The 18,539-nt window shown below is 49.5% G+C and overlaps 1 protein-coding gene across 26 annotated transcripts in view; it reads right to left on the bottom strand.

The window, feature by feature from the left end:
- SNX19 (sorting nexin 19) overlaps window positions 1–18,539 on the bottom strand; it is a 41,003-nt gene that overhangs the window by 8,852 nt on the left and 13,612 nt on the right. For 4 of the 26 annotated variants that reach the window (XM_075173017.1, XM_075173018.1, XM_075173019.1 and 1 more), the window contains exons 10-12: window positions 9,929–10,113; window positions 8,995–9,082; window positions 3,807–3,979 (exon numbers count right to left, since the gene is read on the bottom strand). In XM_075173017.1, the coding sequence (XP_075029118.1) occupies window positions 3,807–3,979; window positions 8,995–9,082; window positions 9,929–10,113 (446 nt within the window). The other 22 variants (XM_075173022.1, XM_075173021.1, XM_075173025.1 and 19 more) reach the window with 21 other exon arrangements.

Below are 18,539 nucleotides of genomic sequence, written 5' to 3'. Positions count from 1 at the left end.
GTGGAGGATTCATACGGATTCGACATGGCAGTGTTTCACATGTACGGCCCCTCCGGGGGTGAGCTCCTGTTTCGATTTCATTATCGGCAAGCTGGGCTGCCAGGGGAACTTTTGCCCCGAAACGAGTTCCCAAAAAAAGGGACAGTTGCACTTCTTTTATTATTTGCTTTGAAAGCAATTTCGCTGCTGCCCCCAGAAGCCTCCGCGTTAGCTCGGGCGCGCGATGGGAGAGCACAAATGCCATGAGCTGGCTTGTCATCGCAGCGCTGCTGCAGCCAGCCAGTGTGGGAAATCTTCTTCTATGTGGTCACCACATATTTTAGCAAAATCTGGAGGCACTGAATCAGCCCTTCAAACACCTTCTAACCCCACGCATGACTTGCGAAGGCTACGCTCTCAAGGTGCTTATAAAAACAACCAAATTCTGTTTATCCTTTTACAAGGGAGGTAAAACATAACCTGCGTATAAATAGATGCAAGTAAAGCCTTGCAGGACCGAAACTTGACCTTTTGTACTCACTTGCCATAGGTATTGCGTGATTTTCTTCAGTTCAAGCTGAATGGGTTCGCACAGCACCCAGAGCTTTGCAGTTTTAGGACGTCTGCACAGCTCTGGGTCAGGTTATCAAGAGCTGGGTGAAACAACGGCTCAGAACAGCCAGGCGAAGTTCATGCTGGAGGTCCAAAAGAAGAGGAAACCAAACTGCCTCCTCCCTGCTCAAAGAGCGTGTTAGCAACAGACACCCCTCCTATTCACTAACGCATCCTTATATACTGTACCCAAACCTGAAAGGGGGCCTGTTTGGGGTAATTTTATACCATTCCTCTAGGAAACTTATCTTGGGGCCAGTTTTTCACCTTCCTTGGTGCTTCGCCAAAAACTCTGGGACATTTGTAGGACACCTCGCAGTGGCAGGACTGATGACGAGAGCCAGAAAACTCCCTAGGAAAGATGTTTCTGCCATTAGCGCACGCACTTTTAGGCAAGCTACCCTCATCCTTTGTGCTTTTATGACGTGTACAAGACAAGGACCAGCACATCGACCCACTCTGCAATCTCAGAGGTGAGGTACGATCATTTGATGACAAATACTAAGAAATCCCCTGTCGTGGACAGAGCCCTGTAGTACTAGAAGTCACTCCCGACCCTGAAAGCTCACAAACTCAGTATCTACCCGTGTACTTCCAGGTGCCTGGATCCATTATTCTTGGGCCAAACGCAAAGCGCGGACTTGGACTGTAGCTTAGGTTACAGGTAACCCCAACCTGCTACTAAAAACGAGTCCCAGGTTTATGCGCTCCTCGTAAAAAGACAGGACCATTTGCAAAACTCAGACCCAAGCCCTGCCTTTCCAAACATGCTGAATTTTGCTTTGGTTCTCTCTTAAATTCCCATCGTCTTTTCTTTCTCTCCTTATTTACTTGTTAATTTCCATGAGTCTTAATTTCCTGCACCCCGAGTCCCGCTGAGACCGGCCTCTGCCTACATGGGATTGCACGCTACAGCCCTTCCCTCTTCAAGGAAAGGTCAGGAACGGAGGTTTAGTGTGCCGAGAAGAAAGGCAGCAGCAGACAGACCGAGAGCACTCATAAAGATCTGGCTGTGAGCCTCTCTGAGAAAATGTCAGGTTGGGGAGGCTATAATAGCTTTAATCTGCGGTACAAGAGGATTAAAAGACTCGTTCTCACAGGACAAAAAAGAAAGGAGCGGAGCGGAAGGAGCGGAACAAGGGGAGAATGAAGGCTGCAAGGGGAGGAAGGGAGAAAGTTAAAGAGCTCAACTATAAAGAGCATCGGGATTTAAAGAGCTCCGTCTTCTAGCGTAATAAATGTGAAGTGGCCTGCATGGAAAAGGGGCTTTAGCCAATGGCTTTGCTTTTGCTTTTTCACACTAAGCACACACACTTCAGCCTTCTTCAATCAAGGCAACTTGTTATGTTTGGCTTTGTTGATTTTCAGGGGCAAAGGAGTAGGAGGGGGAAACAGAAGGTTAATGAGGCTCTGCCAGATGCGACACTCGAGAGAAGCGGTGGGCATTATGTTTTTTAAACAGTGGTTTATGGTCTTTGATCCTCACCCCTGCTGTCCCTCCTCCAGCACGTCCCTCAAACCCCCCTTGTCCTCGAGGGCCGTGGAAGAGCGAAGGGGCCTGGGAACAGGAAGGAAGTACGCCGGATTGCGGGACGCTCTCCTCAAGTACTGCTTGAGCAACCTTTTCAGCCGCTCAGCGAGGCCAGGAGATAAAGAGACCGTAATTGAAAGGAAAGAAGGCGACTTTAAATACTTTTCAAAGGGGAAAAAATAACCCAATGCATCAATTGCAGGAGATGTAAGGGCCAGCGAGCCACCAACACGGACAGGCAAGCTGCGCTCCAAAAGGGAAACCAGGTACTCAAAGCCAGCTTTTAGCATCGCTCACGTACTGCAGGACACGGGGTTTCTTAGGGCTGGATGCTAACATCAAATTAAGGCAGGACTGCTCCACTAGATTAACAGGGAGGTTTGGACATATTTACATTACTGCCAATATTCTCGAAGACAAGAGGACTCTTCTCCCACCTGGAAGTAAGGACACACTTTAGTCTCCAAAAATCTTTGAAGAAATGGCAACACGGGAAGGTAAGCCAACCACCCAGGAGTCCTGAATTTCCTCCCCTTGACACACGCACCAGCCTAAGGCACTCTCAGAAGAGAGAAGCGGGTTTCTAGCAGTCCACTGCGTTGAACAGGACTGCAACAACTGCTCCGATCTTTTGTGTTACCCACCTTCCCAGCTCAGCAGGTTTACAAGTCAGGAGAGATGCTCCAGGACAACACCAGGCACAGTCAAGTGTCTAAGGCAGGTTCTCTCAACTATTCTCAGCAAAGTGCTGGGGGCTGGCTAGTGCTCTGTGCACGAGTTGTACTCAGAGGGAAAAAAATAAAAAGGCTTTGTAACATAATAAGCAAGTTCCAGACAGGAATTAGAGCATAGCGTATCCAGTGGAGACAGGGGGCTGGAGTGGCATTAAGGTAGGAAGAATATAATTACCTGAACTGGACTGTAGCCAGGATAATGGTATTAATTTATTTCAAGAAAGCCAGAAGTGCCCAAACCTGGATTTTACATTTAAATCCAGAAGATGGTAAATCACAGCACCCCCATTCTATTCTCCCAGCATTCAGCTGGACGGAAAGGTCTCCTGATAGGTTTTCACCCTTAACGCCTACCGACGGCGGCCACGATGGGAAAGTTCACCCTCAGCTTCATTTGGGAAGCCCGATGCCATCCCAGTGCACAGCCCTGTAGCTACCGATGCTCTGCTACAAGGCACGCATCGCCGAGGCAATGCCTGCACCTTGCAGTGCAGAGAAAACATTATCCCACTCCCCATAACTTGCCCGCAGGCAATAAAGCCACACTCAGTCACAAATACAGTCACAAGCAAGCTCTCTCGAGCGTAGCCCCTCGTTCGATCTGGCATTAATTATCCACTGTTCTGCAGAGATAAATGCTTAATCCTCTGGCTGTTGATGCTGGAAATGGACCAACCTACCCTGGGGTGGATATTATAGAGGGGAACTTGGCTTCAGCTATGATCCCCACATCACGTGCTGTACAAATGTTCACTGGCTCGTAGGTAATGGATTTCATAGGGTGTATGGGATCTTTCCGTGGCAGAGCTAATCCAGAATAATACATGACTCAAGCATTCATTGTATCAAGTTTTTCTTCCTCCCTCTATTTCTTTTTTCTTTGACATAATACTTCAAATTTCATGTGGAATTTCTCATTTTCAGACATTCTCTATTTCCTTATAGCTTACCAGCTTTCCTCCTCCAGGACCGATATCGAGGTGAACTTCCTAAGCAGCAGTGCCCAAGGAATGTGGAGATGGGTCTGCACAACCCCTGCTTCTCTGGGTGTCTTTCACTTTCTTCCAGGACAAAGGCCAAAGATCTCCACATTGCTTCTCTGGTTTCACACTCCCTGGAAAGCCTAAATCAAGAAGTTCGCTTGTCAGGGAGAAAGAAGCAACGCTGATGCCACCAGAGATGGAAAAACCGTTCCCATTTCTGCTAAGGACTTTGGTCTTTCCCATGTCTGAGCAGTCCCACTAATGTCACCGTGTGCCAGGAGGGCAAACCACTGTCCCAGACCCATTGCCACCAGCTCTGCTGCCCCAGCCAGGTGTTTCGGGACACTTGGGGAGATGCCTGCTCCCTCCTTCCCACTCCCACCTGGGCTTTCTTGCCTCTCCCCTACTTGCTCTTCCTTTCCCATGGGCTGTCTTACAGGCAGTTTCTTTGCAAAGGCGAATTTTAAACCCAAATGCAGGAATGAGTTTGAAGCGGAGTATTATTGTACACAAGTCACAAGTACTCAGGAGCACCGGTTTGCTCCCCATTTGACAACAAAATAGGTTTTCAAGATAGTGCTCTTCTACAGACTTGAACGGTTGCATCCACAGATAGTCAATACAGGGGTCCGAATACAGGAAATATGACAGGGAGTCAGTAGACAGTGGCGGCACTCGTTTTTCTTGAAAACATAATCTAAAAAGAAGCTCTGGGTCAACACAAAAACTGCTATTTAGCTTACAGTGCTGCTTTGAAGCTCTGTACCGCTGCGCTCCACGTTGTACACGCACACAAGCAGCCCCTGCTTCCAGTGAGCTTTGCAGTCTAACTAGCCAGTGCTGGGGGAAACTGAGGCAGGGGGAAATGAAGTGCTTTCCTCAATGCCACACAGTCAGCAAGCGGTGGGCTGGAAGCAGATCGCATATGTCCAGTAGGACCTAGAGAGCTCAGAATCCAACTGAACCATGCGCTGCTCTGTACCTAATATGACGACAGAAGCCTGCAACTTGTTCTCGAGATCAAATCTGGCTGCTCTCACCGCCTTCCCTTTAGTAAGAGGTGGCTGAAGCCTTCTATACAAATTCCTGCAGAAAAAGGGAGCTTACTGAGAGTATTACACACGCGGAGCGAGTTAAAGTTTTTTTGTTCGTCTTGTTTGTTTTACTAAAGCAGTATTTCTAGTCTTTGTCCAATGGAAATAAACTTTCGGCCCACCTGAACGCAGAAGTTAGCCTTTGCCACCATCGTGCTCAATTTAATCCAAAAATTACAGTGAGGCAAAGAACTGGCATTAGAAAAAAGCTGAACTTTTTATTGGATTTTGTGTTCCTTAACAACAAGATACAGAGAAGGGCTACTTGTTCCTATGCTGTTCCTGGGCAGCTTCACCTCGTCTGTGAGAACGGACTAAGATCTATGAAGCAGAGAATGGGAGTTTGAAGCCCAGCCAGTAAGAGCATGAGAAAGGGCTCCGGCAACCTTGGTTTCTCCTTTCCTCGCTCTAAGAAAAGAAAGGGGGTTCTGGAGATTAAAACAACGATCTTGCAATCCAGACTCCTGGGGTCTGTTCCCGACTCTGCCGCTGACTTAAGAGCGCATGCAAGTAAACCTACTTCATCTCTCTGCCGGAGCTCCTCCCGTGTAAACACAGAGGAGATGTTGCTACTTCGCCACGCGAGCAAGTCTGCAAAGTGTAGGCTTCGATGCCCCTGCGTGAAAGGTGCAGAGGATGCGCAGGCCAAGCCGTTGTCAACCGCAAATCATTGTCGCACCACCCCAGAGAAGCATCGGCTCTCAAGCTGTGCTCCTCGGAGCCCGCCAGCAGAAATGGCAAATTATTTCTATCAGGCGAAATGAATATTGAGTCATTCACATAATGTCAGAGGTCAGGGTTAAAGGCAGGGATGCTAGGGCTTCCTGGCAAAGGAGAATTGTAAGCTCGTCCTTCCAATGCCACATCCAGTCTCTGTAACGACTGCGCTAGACCTTTGCCCTCACGTGGAGCTGGCAGTGCATAGCCTGCAGTCCATCTCTGAATGATCCTTTTCAGCAAACCGTCTCTTAATGATATCCCTAATCAATGACAGATTACAGTCTTGGAGCTCCAAAGCCATAAAATCAATGAGGAAGCAATAGCAAGCAAGCACACCAAGAGCATCTGGGAAGCCACCAAGCACAACAGGGCTATGATACATCATCCCTGGCTGACGGCTCCTTCTCCTACTGCCTTCTCCCACTCAAGACAGCTGATGTAGCAAATGGAAGTAGCAGGAAAAAGAAGGGAAACAGGAGCCTGGCAGTGAAGGAGAGGGTGAAGCAGCTGCTCCAAGCTTGAGGATATATGGGAGTCCTGCTTCCCAACCTGCTGCTTGGCCATTTGGGATTATCCCATATGGAGCATTCTCCAACACTTTGCCTAATCTACTCTCAAACTACTTAGCGTACATGCTCCCTTCTTTTCCAAGCAGGTGGCAAGACTACCATCTCAAAAGCGTCACTGCTGAGAAATGGCTCTGATAAGCGACGCAAAACTGCTTTGCTTCATTACATTGGATTCTGCCTAGTCTTGGGATGTCCTTGGAGCTCCCTAAAAATATACTTGCTGGCAGAAAGCTAATCCTTCCCTGTATTTTCACACAACACACACGCTCAACAGAAACACGAAGAAGCACACACCGCCGTGTGTCCATTATTAAGCAGCTGCCTCTGGAAAGAGCAGAATAAGCTTCCAGTAGTACGCATGTTGGAGTTACAGGACCTTTTCACCTTTTCTCCAAACATGCCACAGAGTATCCAGCTCCAAGAAACAGCAGGCTATATGAAATGCACCATTTGGTACTGTAACATGGAAACTAGCTGTGATCCTGCACGCTCCCCTCTTGCGAGGTCTCCTCTCCTAAGCACTTTCATCTGTAGAGAACGCCAGGAGCAGTATTCCCTTGATCAGCAAAGTCTGGCGCTGGTCAGTTCATATTTCTCCCAGGAAATACAACAAAACAGGTCACCAAACGGGTCTGTTGGTGCATATTCTCCGTGTCCATATTCTCCATGTCCATCCGCCCTGTCACAAACCTGACAGCTGGGCAACGTAAGCTTGCAAAACCACTCAAGTCTTGGATGACCCGGAAAAGCAGCTGCCAAATCGACATGCCATTCTGTGCTGGGCGGCACTGGACATCGTGACCTGACAAGCTTTCTAGAGCCCTCTGCACACAGCTGTTGCAATAGCAGGCATAGTAAACCAAAGCACGGTGACATAGCAATCAACAACGGAGCTAAGGTGGCGGTCTCAAGCCCATCGCTGTGGTCTAACCCGCTGGCTGTCCATGACATGCGTCCAGTATTCCTCCTGGGCTCACAGGTGCTCTCTCCTCTTCCAGAGCTTACTGTGACGAGCACTTTTGCGTGGGAGCTGATTTACTTGCTGTGTGTCACACATGGGTCAGCTCCTTTTCTCCTGTGCCTTCCAGGTGACAGCCTCTGGGACTAAAACGTGACGCAGCAGGCAAAATACAAGGTAATCCTGAAGTCCAGCTAAGCTACCATTCCTCTTTAGCCTGGGGACATCCTTTTTTCCAGGACCACAGTCTACCCTCCTTGCATCCTATTGTTCAGGCAGCAAAAGATGCCAGAACAAGACCACGTCAGAGCAGCGGCAGCGGGAGGCAGCTTATCTTTGTCCCTAAGGCAGGACAGCAGCTTTGATTTCTGCACTGCTTTTGACCTCCCAGTTATTAGGGCAGTGGGGATGGGTCCCTGACGCCGACTTCAGGGCTATCACCACATCTCCACGCTCCATTCTCTCCCCGTCTTCCTTCTGGTAAAATGGATGGTGTGGCATAAACACAGGGCAGGCTGCTTAGAGAGCAGGGACAGCATCAGGTCTTCCCTTCACCTATCCTGGAGAAACATCTATCAACATCTATCATCATCACATCAAGTCTCTGCATGCCAGCGTCAGGTGGAGGCCACAAAAGCAAATCTTGTGTGCTGGCTGCCTTTAGATGTTAGAGATGTTCACAAACGTGGGGCAAGACAACAGGGCTTGTGGGCAGCCTGCATATCCTTCTCAGAGTGTCCAGCTCAGCAGAGGTCAGGCATCTTCATTCCACCCTCTCCATCAGGTCAGCAATAGAACAGATGCTACACGGCACAAAAGCATCTTCAGCCCCTGAGACTGGGTTTAATCCATCCCCCAGCCAAAAGAGAGAAGCCTGGAAGCAGCCTCATTTAGCACTGGCTGGAAAAATTCTTTACAAGAAGCTCCCAGACATGTTCAGTAAACACTGAAAATCAAATCATCCCATGCCTGTGGCTGCTTCTCTCCTCCACTGCTGGCTACACCAGCCCTGGTTAATGTGCTGAAATGCCTGCTTTGTCCAGGCCACTAGAGGCAGACGGCGCGACAGCTGCGGTCTCGAGCTCATCGCTGGAGCCCTTCAGAACCAAGAACTCCAGCAGAATGTCCAAGAGGCAGAAAACCAGGTGCCTGAAATGGAGAGAAGACAAAGCTTAGGCTGGTCAGGGCACAGCGGAGCTGGGAGATCAGCTCCAGAGATGCAGAAGCCAAAGCTCACGCAAGGAACAAGTATTCTGACTGCCATCAGGGAAAAGACAAAAGATCTCGTACCCTAGAAGAAATGTTTTTAAGGGATGATTCAGGTTTTTTTCCACCCCTCAAACCAGTGGGTGTTTGAAGCTGCTGAGCAGCACAGGAAACAGATGCATCTCCTGGAGTGAGATGGCACGTGCAGTTAATTACAAAAGCATTGCTTTCCAAATGCACAGCGATGGGTATACAGAAAAACACTATCTACACATATACACAGCTCCCTAAGCGCTTCTAAAAACAACAAACTAAACCAGGATTTGGTCTTATTTCCTCTGACAGTCCCTTGACATCCACAAACTAAGCAGGCCCAACAACATAATTAACAAGACTGGCTCAATAATCTCCAGCCAGACTGAGGTCCTAGACATGCACCTGCATAATAAGCAAGCCAGATACCCTTTGATAGTGTAAGTCTAGGAAAATTAGCCAGATATGTTCTGTGCCAAGAAGCTGGCAGCGTGAATCTCACGGCGAAGCCCTGCGCATAGGTTACAGGCCCCATCACAAAGGCTATCAGGGTAAAGAGACTATAAACCACGTACCTGTTTATCACAGGCTGGCCCAGGGACTCCAGTACCAGGTTCCAGCTCATCCGACATTTACTGGTTCCAAGGATTTCTTGGATCACGCCTGTCAACGTCAGAGACAAAGCTTTAGGAATTGCACGTTTCCAGGGTAGTAAAACAGGGCCAGTCTTCTGCTGGTAGGTACTAAATCAAAGTTTGTGATGATGCTCTGAGCCTGAGGCATGTAATGCCCAACATTACCATGAAAGAAAACAGCCAGTGACAGGACCGAATGCCAGGAAAGCGTTCCAGCCTGGAAGGGCATATACTGGTAGCGCCTTTTCATCCCCAAAGGACAGTAAGGGCCCCTTACTCTGCAGCAAGGAGTTAAAAGTTCAGACTGCACTCACATGGATTAGGCAGCAGCTGCTTTAATGTCAAAGGTCCCCGTGTCAAACTTCAAGAGAGGGAAATCCAGTGCAGCTGGGCTTATGATTTCAGTCCAGTGGAAAAGCCACTCTTTGGAGCGAGAAGCCAAAGGCTTTGCCTTATGACTCTTCTCAGCAATGGTACCCTTCGGCAGCGGGTGGGAGCACAGCGTGGCACTGGCTTTCCTGAGCCCTACCTCGTTTGAGGTGGCTCAGCAGGAACTGCACCAGCAGCACTAAGCACAGAGTATGTGGCCGGTCTGCATCTGGGAATCACCAAGACACGCGTCCTTTCTCTCTGAGCTGTGCTGCTTCCTGAATACTTATGTAAACTATCTAGAACTCTGAAACTGTGGGTTTTGCTCGCAGGAAACCATTCAAACCTCAAAGGTCATGAACGTTTCCCAGTGCCTTGGCACGAGCAGGCTCCATCTCTGTGTTTAACCACATTTCCAGAGATGCCAATGCACTGGAGGGTTCCCCAGCCTCCCGCACCTCTCCCTTTCTCAAGGGCAGCTGACACATCTCTGGGACACACTTACTAGGCAAGATCCCCATCAGGCTGTGCAGGGCCTGCTCTGCTGCTGCTTTCTTCTGTTCCTCTGTCCTGGCTGGTTTAGGCACTGCTGGTAAAACTCCTCCAGGCCAGATGGATTCCTGCAGCAACTGGAGGTACTGGACCCAGCGCTGGGTGCAGGTCAGGTTAACCACCTGGACTTCCAGCCACCTGTGGGCACAGGGGGGGAGAGAGAGAGAGAGAGAGAGAAAGGTCAGGAAAAGTCAGGCTTGGTACCAACTCAGGAGCTTTCTGCCTATCAGAGGCCCTGGAGGGGAAGATCAGCTTGCTGGGTAAGTTAATACTCAGTTTCCAAGTCTATGCCTTAAACATTTTCACAGGTATTAATTAGCTGAGTTTCCCCATGCACCAGAAATAGGTATATGCTCCCTATCTTACAGTCAGAAACACGTATGTAAAGTCACAGGGGAAAAGCAAAAGCCATGAAAAGGTCCATCGCCCTGCTGTCCACAGGAAACCCAATGAGTAACTGGTCCCTAAAGGGAGCACAGCTAAGGGATATGTCTGGCCTTAACCTCTTAAGTTATGTCCATGCACAAGCTGAGACGGAGCTGGAAGAACCACCAAAACTGGTGTTTTAACTCTAAAACAACCCCCATGACTGACTGGAAAGACAGGAGCACGCTCTGGCAACCAGTGCTCCTCTCATTAGTCCCTCTGCTACCAAAAGAGTCAAGGGTGTCTCGCCTGGAGACCAAAACGCACGTTCCCAGGATGGCAAGGCACGAATACCCTGCTGCTTTGCGCTCCTCTCACCCCCCTGCTTCCCTGCTGTCCAGTCCTGCTCCGTCCTCCGGTGGCAAGCAGTGAAATCATCGCCGCTCCCATCCAAAACCCGGCGCTGCACATCTATTAAAAGGAAAGTTAGGTACCTGCCAACAAAACTGCTGGTCAGCCCTCCCGCTGGGCCAAGACTGTGCCCTTTATACGGTAACAACCTGCAAATCCCGAGGCCACGGGAATGCCGCTCCACATAAAGGCTCGGAGGCGTTTGCAGCCTGCACGGGGGAGATGTGTCCGCGCCACCCAAGCGCTGGCCAGGGAAAGTTTCTAAATCAATCATGCGGACCCTCCTTCCCAGACGTGAAATCATTTCTCCGTGTAATAGCAAAAGCCACAGCCATCAGTCAAAACTCGTCACTGCCTGAAATCTTTCCCCCCAGAATAAGGAGAGGCCAGCCGACAAATCCCTGACGCCACAGAGGCCAACAGGAGGGTCCCCATCAATTTAGCAAGACCAGGACTCAGCGGCGCAGCACCGACGGCAATGGCCTGCTGCCGCCGTCCTCATCAGTGGAAGGCTCCGGAGAAAAGAGGGGAGCATCAGCACGGGGTTGGGGTAGGGAGAAGGCTTGCGATTTTGCCAGTACTTCAAGAGTCCCAGAGGAGAGAAGTCCGCAAGCAGGGCCAGGAGACCCGTTCCTCTTGGCAGCTGGTGTTCGTGCTTGCAATTCCGTCACCACTACGCCCCGGCAGCTCATAGTACATCCAAGAGCATGGGCCCTGCCAAGGCAAACTTTATTTAACCTGCGCTCTGCCAGACTGTCTGCATTCTTCTCAGGCGAGGCATTCGGGCCAAGGGCGTCTTTCCCCACACAATCGGGACAACGCGAGCAGAGAGTCGGGAACAGCAACACCTGAAGGTAACCAAGGGCAAAGGAACGGCAGGTAGCCATCATTGGAGCCAGGGCTGCAACGTGATGCTCCCTTCTTCAGCAGGAAACGAGGTGCCGAGCTGCAGGTCTTTAAGGATGCAAAAGCAAAGACCATGAAAAAACCTGAAAATGAGCCTTGGTGCAGCAGTAAGGCCTGTTATGTCTCAGGGCAAGGTCTTACTGGAGCACAGGCAATGCTCCTGGTGATCCCAGTAACAGCACTGGAAATGGGGGGAAACAGCCTTTGCCTCGCCAGGGACCCCGAGTACTGATGTTGCTACAAGATAGTGCCAGAGATCCAAAGCGTAGCTTCTACCTGTCTTAGAGGACAGAATGTCACAGCACAGTCTTGCCTGGGAAAAGACCTTGTTTGAAATACAATTACCTGAAAGGGTTTTTATCTCCAACCATCAGTAGAGTTTAACACCCTGGATCACATTAAACCCTCCAGCCATCCCCAACCAAATTAAAGTGTTAAACTGTGGCTCCTCTAGGGGAAAGAGCTTTCATTAACATGGTTTTTCATTAACATGTTTTGTTATACAACCTGCTTTCCTAACTGAGAAAACATTTGACAAGCAACAGAAGTTCAGAGACTTGGGGACAGAGCTGCAAACAGTACAACCTTGCATCTAGGGAGATCAGATGGAACGTTGACTTGAAATTCATCTCAGCAATAGTCACTTACCATCCTTTAAAAGCTTGCAGAAGTAAAGAACAAGCTTTCTTTTTCTTAGGAATGTTCCTAAAATAGCAAAAAAGTCAAGCAAATAGTGGGCAGAGTGAAAGCTGAACTTGGAGAAGACAGCACACGTTTCCAGACAGCTCAAGAGCAGACCAAGAACTGACGAATGCTGGAAGGCCCCACACAAACAACCGACCATTTCTAGCTCATTTATTTCCATAAAGTCACCAGAACTAGGCAACCAGGCCTAGAAGTAACACCTATAAATCTGATCACATGTGCACGCATTGCGATTATGCAAGTGCTTACAGGTCTTAGTTCCCACAGTTGCAAAACACTGTTGATGGATTTTTTTTTTTTACTTAGTCTGGCAGCTCACTGCCTTCCACTTCGGGAAGCAAAGGGCAGGATCTGAGAACGGCTCTGTCGGTTTTGCCCCACCTGCGCTGACGCCTGCTACGGCTCCGTGCAAGCTCCCGAGAAGAGGCCAACTTGCCCCATGGCGTGCAGCCCAGACAGCAGGATACTCGCTGCTAGGAAAGGGGGAAGAGGCACCCAAAACCACAGAGCGTACAAAAAAAAAGAAGAAACTAGACAGGAAAGGGGACAAGAAATCATTCTAGAAAAGAAGAGAAACCAAAGCTGGGTGCAGATGGAAGGAAGACCAAAGTCACTGTGCTCGGGTTCCCTTTTGTCAGTCTATCAGTGCGGGGACCCATCCCGAAAGCACTGGGAAGAGAGGAACTGTCAAGACTGGTCCACCTGGCTCAGCATCCTCCCTGGGAGAGCAGCTGACGCTCTCAGATACTCCGAAAGAAAACATCAAAACAGAGTAACCTGCCTTTTCCTCCCTGCTCTCAACCTGCACCTGTTAAAGGCACCGCCAACACCCACTTTGGGGGACGCACACTGCATTTGCACAACACGCACAGGGGCATGCACGAGCAACGGTTGTTAAATGGTGAGGAGCAAAGGAACTTCTCAGCTCTCACAACTGTAGTTGCAACTCAGGGAGGGTCACACCAAGCTTTATTGAAAAATCCTACCTGAGTAAAACCCAGATTTCTATGGCAAATTGACCTTTCCATCAGGCAGACTTGCTGCACCAGGATCAGGATTAACAGCTCAGACTTCTCACGCAGGAACTCCAAATACGTGCTGGTCCAAAGCTGACCTTCGCCAGCAGATCACAGATGATTTTTCGTACTATTAAAGGACTAAGCATTTGAGATCCATGTGCCACATCAAAAGCACACACATGCCTTCTCCCAGGTAGAAGTAAATCCAGCAAGAAACATAAATAGACCTTTTTCTTTTTTTCAACGGCTGATGGGTTACTATTTCCATTCTGCTATGTCATGAAGAAATAGCCTTAATAAGAAATAAAAAAAACCAAACCCACCACTGAACCACCTCCTTACACTTCAGCTGAGACCAGAAATAGATAGAAAGTGACCTCCTGGGCTCAGACGTTCAAATGCTTTGATAATGCCCAATGCAAAGAGACAGACTGCAAAGGCTACAAAGTCCTGGACGTTAGTCTGGAGGAGCATAACTTGCCCATGCTGTAAGGGTCCTCTGTTCGAAATAGCTGCTGATGGAGGAATGAAATGGCTGCTAAAAAAGAGCTGATTTAATGCCATGGCTTAAGCAGGAACTCCAAGGTCAGCTGAAGGGGCCCATTAAGATAGGAACCGCAGAGGGAATGAGAAAAAAGGCCTGGGGCGTACATACCTTGGCCCTCCTCCGGCACCTAGAAGCTGCTAAGACCGATGGTAAAGGCAGACTGAGAGTCAGGAACAGGCAAAACACAGCGTACGGACCTGGGTTTACCTGGCTCCTGCGAGCTGGATGCACTCACTTAAGTGGATTACCCAGAGGGTTCGCCTGCAGATAGAGAGCGCTCAACTCAGCAAGTAAAGGTTGGACAGGTTGGATTTGCTTAGTCTGGAAAATAAAAATGGACCAGGAATGGACAAAAAGATATGGTACTCTACAAATTTACAAAGAGCGCTAAAAGCTCTGCTTTTCCTGTCCATCAAGGTTAGGATAAGAACTGCTAAGTTCACTTGAGCCGAGGAATGGTTGAGTTACATATGCTGATTATAATTAAAATCTGAAGCAACTGCACTTGTGATTCCCCCAAAATTGGGGATTTTAAGGATTTAGACAAACACAAACTGGAGGCCATGTTAGGAAGAAGACAACGACGAGAAAGCTTCTACTAATCTGCTTTAGCTTTATAAATACAAATAGCTCTATAAATATAGCAGTAGCAAGTCCAGCTCAACATCTACTACTTTCCACCCCAGAACAAGGCCTCCATCTCCCCGAGGTCAGTTAACATGGCATTGGCTAACCAGAAGCTCGAAAAAGGCCTGTGAGACCAAGGTAGTGAAAAGGATTTAAGAAAAAAGCAACTTCTGGAAACACGCAAGGCATTCAAGCATCTGCCTTATGAAATCAAGAAAGGCTGGTACTTAAATCACCAGACCATCCCTCCCTTCGCAGAACTTGTCCCCCAAATTCCTCTCCAAATTGTGCCTCAAACCACAAGAATATCCTTAACTCAAGGGCTCAGAAAGAGCAACATTTCAATGCTTTGACTGTAAAACTTTTCGGAGCAAAGCTTGTAAAACCGAAGAAACAGCTGCAGCGGGCACAGTTAGAAGAATGGAAAAACACAAATGAAGAGCTTTCGCCCCCAGGCTCAGCTTTTAGCACCTGCTACTTGAGCCCACGTCCACCTTCTCCGCAGAGCTGCCAGCAGAAACACGTGCAGCCGACTGCTGGCACGCTCAGCTCAAACACCTTCAAAGCAAACCCACACTTGTCCAGGCCATCGGTAAACCCTGAGGAAGGAAACAGGAAAGAAAAGAAAAGAAAAAAAAAAAAGTCCTCCATAAATCAAAGAATACAAAGCATCCCGAGTCCTTTTAAACTTCTGGCCAAAGACACACACGCAAAAAGTAAACTATCCTTCTCGCCTTACTGGAAATGTTCCTCTCTTGCTGCCCTGTAAAACGTTTACAGTTGTATATGCTATGAACAATACGTCCTGTACCCCTGCCCGAGCACACGGTAATGAAGTGTTTGACCAGCGAGGCAGCGGCCCCGTGGCCGAGTGCCTTCCCCTTGAACAGAGTGTCTTGCCAGCCTCGCACCTCCCAAGCACAGCTCCACGGAGGGCAGTTGCGCTGAAGGAAGCAAGAAACAAATCAAGCTGCAAGGAGTTCACGCCGGTGGCATCCAGCGTGCCTTGATTAGACTTACCCGCACCAGCGCCTTGCCAGCGTAGGGCAGTGAGATTTTTCTACCTGCTTGACCCAGGCAGTGAGAGGTGGAGCTGGCAGAAGCCCTGCGAGAAGTGGATATGCAGGACATTTTACTGTGCGGCAGAGAGAAGGAAAAATAGATCATCCTCCAGGAAAAATAGATCATCCTGTAGGCACAAAACCACACCTTGGTGTTGGGATTTGGGGCACCGCTCTGTGCCGCTTTAAGTACTGCTCCCTCCAAAACACACCTGCTGCAAAAAGAAATCATGTAAACACAGAGGGCTCGAACTCTAACATCTTCTCCCTCCAGTGAATTAACCGAGCTGCCCTGTTTTTTGCTCTTCTCAAGTTAGATCTCCCTGCGACATCACGGGGCTCAGAAAAGGGGGAGAAAACTATGTGATTAAAAACAATCGTCCCAAAAAACCCTTGATTTTTAACAAAGCATCTCGGCTTCCGATAACATCTTCATCAAGTATTTATTGAGCCAATTAAGCTCTCAGCGGTGCCCCAGGGAGAGGCCAGGCTGTCTCAGCCAGGTCCTGCTCACAGCAGATTGCTTCATTAGCCCACTTCAGAATCAAAATACTTAAAAACACCATTAACCCTTCACAAGCCGAGGAAAACTAAAACCAACAAGGAGACATTATTTCCTCTCAACCCTTTTCTTCTTTGTCTCTTCTATTTGAAACAGGAAGTTGTTGGGTTTGGGTTTTGTTTTTTTTTTTTAAATCTGGGAAAAAAGTTGGCACATATCTAATCGCTGAAACAGAGTCAAAAGAAAAGAGAGATGCAGTTAAAATAACGTTGCAATTGTTATCAAAGCACAGAGTGCTTGCTTCATTCTAGCGGCTGTTTTTGGAAGAATGCTGCTTCTAGAAGAGGAAAAAAAATTTGTTTGGGACAGAAATTCAAAGCCAGATCCAAAATTTCCAGGTGCTTGGAGACAACTGAATCGAGGCCCATTTCCAAGTTGATTTTTATTTACTTTACATACACACACGAAGACACACACAGTCCCGAAGATCACTTTTGCTGACATACCACAGGCCCACGATTTCTATTGCTCCTTGCAGCTACAACACAAATAGCCAAATCCAGAGACGAGCAGGAAGTCACCATACGGTTGGTTCCCCTATATACAAACTCTTTTAGGCTGGGCTACACACTTGCACCACCACAGGAGAGACAGGACCCTTGCTGCCGCGTACCTGCCAGCACAGCCCCTCCATGTGCAGTTGCAAAGACCCTTACTAAACGTGCCCAAATCAACTCCCCCAGGTAACAAGCCAGAACAGCGAATGGATTTAGTTGCTCCAGCTGCATCGACATTGCAGTTTTGGCAGCTCGCTTCTGCCAGCAAAACGCAGAGGTGCTGCCCGAGCCCGGAGTGGTAAGCTACCTGCCAGCTACGAAGCCAAAGGAAAGTGGGAGCAGCCGCGCTGGGAACAGCTTTAGCATAAACCTTCCCGGCTTCTCCTGGCTCCTGAAAAGCACGAGCCAACCCTCGGCTTTAATGTCTTTTTCAGAGATAACAGGGAGGGAACGGGGAGCCTCCGCAGCAAACGCCTGCCCACGCACAGCCACGTCCTACCCCAGGATACCCCCTACGCCGGGTGACACATGTACAGCCCAGCTTTGCGCCGACCCCCGGTGCAACCCAGCACCGAGACGAGGTCTGGCTCACCATCTCGGCTGCCAGCCACGGCCCCTGCGGGGCTCCAGATGGCCAGGGCTGGGCAGAATTGCTTGCCCATGGGCAGCGCGTTCCCAGCACGCCCAGGGCTGCAGGTGCTTGGCTGCCCGAGCGGGCTGGTTTACCCAGGGACATTTAAGAGGGTCAGGCAACACTACATGCCGGTGGCACTTTCAAGTCAAGAGGATCAAGGAGGCTGCCAAGGGTCTTTGTTTTTGCCAGTTCTGTTGGCACAGAGATCAAGGGAGAAAGAAGAGAAAAACCAGGGAAAAAAAACACCCAGCAAGCAACTCCCTGAAGCTATCAGCTCCTTGACTCACACCAGCAGTTGCACAAGTGCCCACGACACCTGGCCTGACATCGACAGGCGCCGGCACAGAGCCCTGAAGCCAAGATGACAGCAAGATGACGAGGCCAGCCTGGGGTTGTGCACGCAGGTAACCCTCAGCAACAGCCCACCCGAACCCGTCTTGTGAAATGGTCGGGCACCGTGCGGAATCCCTGGTGAAGGAGGGATGGGGACGCGCCGCAAAAGCAAGCTGCAGCACTCTTTGGACTGGCGCAGATGTCCGGACTGCCGAAGGGACCCCAGTCTTGGCTGCAAGGACCCTTTGTTGCCCCATTAAATCGGCAACCCAGGACCTTTGTCAATCACAGGCTATGGATATCAGTCCGAGAAGTTTTCACTTGGTGGGGCTAGAAGCTGAGCGAGCCCGCGGCATGAGGGCTAAAGAAACCAGCCACGCTGCTGAACTGCTACCCCTCAACACACACAGTGAAACAGGGATGGGGGGGGACATGAAACCTAATGACATGGAGAGCCAGGAAAGGACAGAGGGGAGGCCACGGCAATGCGACAGGCTTGCTGGAGACCGGAGGCCCCGTTGCTGATGGTGCTTTTTACCTCTGCAGGGAGCAACCTCCATAGCAGCCAGCTCTGAGTTTGCCTCAGGGGTCAGGGAGACACAACCTGCTCCCCCCAGCCTTGCATCTCCCGTCAAAGGCACATTGAATGTGCAGGACAGCGTTGGAAAGGACAAATTCTGGAATAACCCACAGCCCTGCAGGCTCCAGCTGCCTGCAGAGGATGCAGCACCATTCACGTCAACCGCATCCTCCCTGTACCCACCCCGGAGCCTGGCATCGGCTTCCTCCACGTGCCCAAATCGTTTCTACAGGCTGGGTTGCCTGTGTCGAGGCGTTTGCTCTTTAAACCGGGACCTAGTCAAACTGTTTATCCAAACCCTAACAGACTGAACCCC

Source organism: Calonectris borealis, chromosome 24 (assembly GCF_964195595.1).
Source record: "Calonectris borealis chromosome 24, bCalBor7.hap1.2, whole genome shotgun sequence".
In the NCBI taxonomy this organism is placed as follows: Eukaryota; Metazoa; Chordata; class Aves; order Procellariiformes; family Procellariidae; genus Calonectris; species Calonectris borealis.
The sequence above is the reverse complement of the archived record's forward strand: the minus strand, read 5'-3'. Positions and strand labels throughout refer to the sequence as shown.